At 46.2% G+C, this 2,739-nt stretch overlaps 1 protein-coding gene across 1 annotated transcript in view; it reads right to left on the bottom strand.

Annotated features, from left to right (window-relative positions):
* Positions 1 to 1,873: 1,873 nt before the first annotated feature.
* The window catches only part of ZC3H4 (zinc finger CCCH-type containing 4), a gene marked incomplete at its 5' end in the record, with an annotated part of 3,739 nt that continues 2,873 nt past the window's right edge, over positions 1,874 to 2,739 (bottom strand). The window contains 1 exon segment of the mRNA XM_010181859.1: positions 1,874 to 2,731. Within this exon segment, the coding sequence (XP_010180161.1) occupies positions 1,874 to 2,731 (858 nt within the window).

The following is a 2,739-nucleotide window of genomic DNA, read 5'->3' on the forward strand; positions in this document are numbered from 1 at the left end:
TAACGGCACAAAAATCACCAAAGATACCTCCCAAAATGAGAAAATATATCAAATTATCGACGCCATGTGGTGCTAAATGGGAGCAGAGGTGGAATTTGGTGAAATTTGGGTGTTTTTTTGGGTGAAATTACTCACAAAACAGGGACGCCATTGGATCAAAGGCCTTGAAGACGTCGTTGAGGGAGGCAGTGTCATTTTTAAGCCAAAACATGAAGATCTGTGGTAATTTTTCCTCCCCAAGCAGAATTTGGGATATTTAAGGGTTGACTTTCCCTCACCTCCGATGATTTTTGGCGAAGAAATCACTAAAATAGGGAAAAATCTCAAGATTTTTCTCTGAAAATGCAGCTTTTTAGTTTTGGTGGGAAATGAAGATAGAATGTTCTCCTGGCTCAAATTTGCACTAATGGCACAAAAATCACCAAAAATACCTCTCAAAATGAGAAAATGTATCAAATTATCGACGCCACGTGGTGCTAATTGGGAGCAGAGGTGGAATTTGGTGAAATTTGGGTGTTTTTTTGGGTGAAATTACTCACAAAGTGGGGATGCCATTGGATCAAAGGCCTTGAAGACGTCGTTGAGGGAGGCAGTGTCATTTTTAAGCCAAAATATGAAGATCTGTGGTAATTTTTCCTCCCCAAGCAGAATTCGGGGATATTTAAGGGTTGATTTTCCCTCACCTTGGATGATTTTTGAAGAAAAGAGCGCTAAAATACAGAAAAACGTCAAGATTTCTCTCTCAAAACGTGGATTTTTAGTTTTGGCAGGAAATGGGGATACACAGTGTTCCCGTGGCTACTTTTCTCTGAAAACGCAGATTTTTGGTTCTGGAGGGAAACGGGCTTTGAGAATGTTCCTATAGGTAAAATGAGCGCTAATGGCATGAAAATGACCAAAAATACCTCCCAAAATGAAAAAATATATCAAATTATCGACGCCACGTGGTGCTAATTGGGAGCAGAGGTGGATTTTGGTGAAATTCGGGTGGTTTTCTGGGTGAAATTACTCACAAAGTGGGGACGCCATTGGATCAAAGGCCTTGAAGACGTCGTTGAGGGAGGCAGTGTCATTTTTAAGCCAAAACATGAAGATCTGTGGTAATTTTTCCTCCCCAAGCAGAATTTGGGATATTTAAGGGTTGATTTCCCCTCACCTTGGATGATTTTTGGTGAAGAAATCACTAAAATAGGGAAAAATCTCAAGATTTTTCTCAGAAAATGCAGCTTTTTAGTTTTGGTGGGAAACGAAGATTGAATGTTCTCCTGGCTCAAATTTGCACTAACGGCACAAAAATCACCAAAGATACCTCCCAAAATGAGAAAATGTATCAAATTATCGACACCACGTGGTGCTAATTGGGAGCAGAAGTGGATTCTGGTGAAATTTGGGTGGTTTTTTGGGAAATTACTCACAAAGTGGGGACGCCATTGGATCAAAGGCCTTGAAGACGTCGTTGAGGGAGGCAGTGTCATTTTTAAGCCAAAATATGAAAAACTGTGGTAATTTTTCCTCCCCAAGTGGAAATGGGGATAGTGTCATTTTTAAGCCGAAACATGAAGATCTGTGGTAATTTTTCCTCCCCAAGCAGAATTCGGGGATATTTAAAGGGTTGATTTTCCCTCACCTTGGATGATTTTTGAAGAAAAGAGCGCTAAAATACAGAAAAACGTCAAGATTTCTCTCTCAAAACGTGGATTTTTAGTTTTGGCAGGAAATGGGGATACACAGTGTTCCCGTGGCTAAAATGAGCACTAACAGCGTGAAAATAACCAAAAAAAGCCCAACAATAAACAAATAAATGAAATTATTGACACCGCGCAGCACTAAGTGGGAGCAGAGGAGGATTTGGGGTGGTTTTTTTTGGGTGAAATTACTGACAAAAAGGGGACGCCGTCGGATCGAAGCCCTTGAAGACGTCTTTGAGGGAGGCGGCGTCTTGGTCCTCGTCCTGCGGCGCCGCGGCGGGGCTGTTCCCCCCAAAAGGGCTCCCCGCTCCCGATTTCCCACTGGTTTTCACCAAGCCGTAAACTGGGGGGACTGGGAGGTTGTGGACGCCGGGTTGGGGGGTGCTTTCTTGGGCGGGGGGCGCGGTGGTTTTGGGACGTGGGCGGTTGTAGCTGTTGTACCTGTCCGTTGAGGATTCGGCGTTGGGTTTTTCCGATTCGGGTTGGTCCAACGCTGATCGGCGGACGAAAAGAGGTTCTTTAGGTTTGGTTTTCCCAAAATCGGAGGATTTGGAGGCCAAATTCGCCTCGTTAAGGGCTTCGTTAGCCTTCGCGCTGGGAGTCCTGGGGTCATACAAACTGATGGCGCTGAGGACGCTGCTCTGGCCGCTGCCTTTGCTCAAGCGGGGAGCGTAGGGAGCGATGGTGGGGGCCGTTTCCGTCGTTTCGGTCGTTTTGGGAATTTGGGAAATTTCGGCGGCTTTTTGTAACCGGGGGTCGGTGGGGGGAGGTTTGCGCGTCCGGGGGTCGCTGGGTTTGTCACTGCCGGAAGCGGTGACGGTTTTTAAAATCCTGGAAAGGAGCTCGAAATCCGGGATGGCGGCGCCGGAGGAGGCGGCGTCCCCCCCTCGTTGCCGGGGATCCGAAAAAGCCGTTTGGGATCTGTTAATTCGCGGATCGAGGGCGGAAACGGATTGAAGGGGGGCGGGAACTGGGATAAATTCCTGTTTTGGGATGGGGATTGGGATTAAATCCTCCGGGCTCCACAAAATCATCCGAGAAAAATTGGGTT

Source organism: Mesitornis unicolor, unplaced genomic scaffold, assembly GCF_000695765.1.
Source record: "Mesitornis unicolor isolate BGI_N332 unplaced genomic scaffold, ASM69576v1 scaffold16493, whole genome shotgun sequence".
Classification (NCBI taxonomy): Eukaryota; Metazoa; Chordata; class Aves; order Mesitornithiformes; family Mesitornithidae; genus Mesitornis; species Mesitornis unicolor.